At 28.3% G+C, this 1,653-nt stretch overlaps 1 protein-coding gene across 1 annotated transcript; it reads right to left on the bottom strand.

Moving 5' to 3' along the window:
• Positions 1-249: 249 nt before the first annotated feature.
• LOC127104954 (uncharacterized) lies at positions 250-621 on the bottom strand. The gene has a single exon (XM_051042090.1). It carries the CDS (start codon positions 619-621, stop codon positions 250-252), a length of 372 nt encoding a protein of 123 aa, XP_050898047.1.
• Positions 622-1,653: the final 1,032 nt, after the last annotated feature.

A 1,653-nucleotide genomic window follows, 5' to 3' on the forward strand; every position in this document is an offset into this window, starting at 1 on the left:
ATAAAATACAGTTTCATTTGTTTCATGTTAAAAATAAAAGCATATAAAATAATAAAAAACAAAAGAAAAAAATATGACTACAAAAACTTAAAAATAAAATCATCATATAGAATTTCACATTTACAAAATCTAATAATTGAAATAGATTTACAAGATAACAGAACTAAATCTTTGTACAATTATAAAACAAAAATTCTATAAAAAAAAATTATGAACCCGGGTTAAGGAAATGAAGCACCATGATTCTAGCTAGCTCTCATCGTTTGTCTCCATTATGTCTTCATCATACATCACCTCAATATTCTTCTTAAGAATCTTGGAGGTTGGTGTTGCAAATCGAGCCGAGAAAGACCTTGAAAAATCATCATCATTGGAATAACCATCATCAAAATTCTGTAAATAAGAGCTAGGATCATACAAAAACACAGTTGGTGAAGATGATCTAAATGTTCTCCTCTTGTTTTCTCTCTTGATCTTCCTCCACAGTGTTTTCAACCTAGTTATCTTGATTTTACTCATAAATTCATTGACACATACAATAGGGTCATTGCCAATTCTCTCATAACTTGACCAAATGCAGTTGTTTCTTGATCCTAGACAGTCGCAATTTTCAAGATCCATGGTGTATGAAGTAGAGAACAAAGGAAGTGCAAATTAGTTTAAAGAACCAATGTGTTGGAGTGCATTTACTAAAACTAAAACTAAAGGCTATTTATATAGTGATGGTATGAACCACTTTCCTTTCCCTTTTTCTCAATCTTCTCATCACCACCTCAGCAAAGCACATACTTTGAGCTAAATTGGACCAGCAAAAAGAAATGATTTTTTTTGGATAATCGAGAAATTTCAAAATTTCCTTTTGATGTCAGCATTTCAAGTTGTTACTATATATTTTTTAAAAGCAATATTAAAAATTCTTTCTATGTCAGCAAAACAAGTCGGTATGATATTATTTTTTAAAGATTCCTAGTATAGTGACTGTAATACTACGTAGTCACATGGGGCATGACTTAATTGTCAAGTTATACATTTGTCGAAAGATAAACAATGAATGAATGTTTCCATAATGAATGTTTCGAACACCTAAGAATTTTCAAAATGAATTTTGTTTTTTTAACAAATAAAATTTATTTTTGACTATCATTCACACTTTTAATATAAAAATAATTATTACTTTTTCAATTATATTATTTAATTATTATTTTTTATACTACTTTGAACGTATCTATAAGTTTAATTTAATAAAAATTTAACATCTTATAACAATATTATTATATTTTTAATCTGTTTGCAAAAATCTTAAACGATAGTCATTTTAAAATGGAAATAGTATTTTACAAACAAAACACTTCTAATTAAGAAAACCACTTGCAAATGACTATCACAAGGTTAAATTCAAATCAAACACTACTAGAAAAAACACATTTAACATTGGACGTGAAATGCATTTAACCTTGACTACAAAGACGAGATAATGAAGGGTGTCATAAAAAGTGCACACTTTAACTCTCGGTTTTAAAATAACCGACGAGTATATGAAAAAGTCATGTGTTTGATCCCCAGGAAGACCTTTATGAAATTCCTAAATGGTGAAAACGCATACCCCATCGATTTTATAATTTCACCAATAGATATACCATATTTTCACATCGG

The sequence above is a fragment of the Lathyrus oleraceus genome, chromosome 7, assembly GCF_024323335.1.
Source record: "Lathyrus oleraceus cultivar Zhongwan6 chromosome 7, CAAS_Psat_ZW6_1.0, whole genome shotgun sequence".
NCBI classification, from domain to species: domain Eukaryota; kingdom Viridiplantae; phylum Streptophyta; class Magnoliopsida; order Fabales; family Fabaceae; genus Lathyrus; species Lathyrus oleraceus.

What these genes read in the sequence shown, in the direction of transcription:
- LOC127104954 (XM_051042090.1), bottom strand. Translation starts at nt 621, where the DNA reads ATGGATCTTGAAAATTGCGACTGTCTAGGATCAAGAAACAACTGCATT.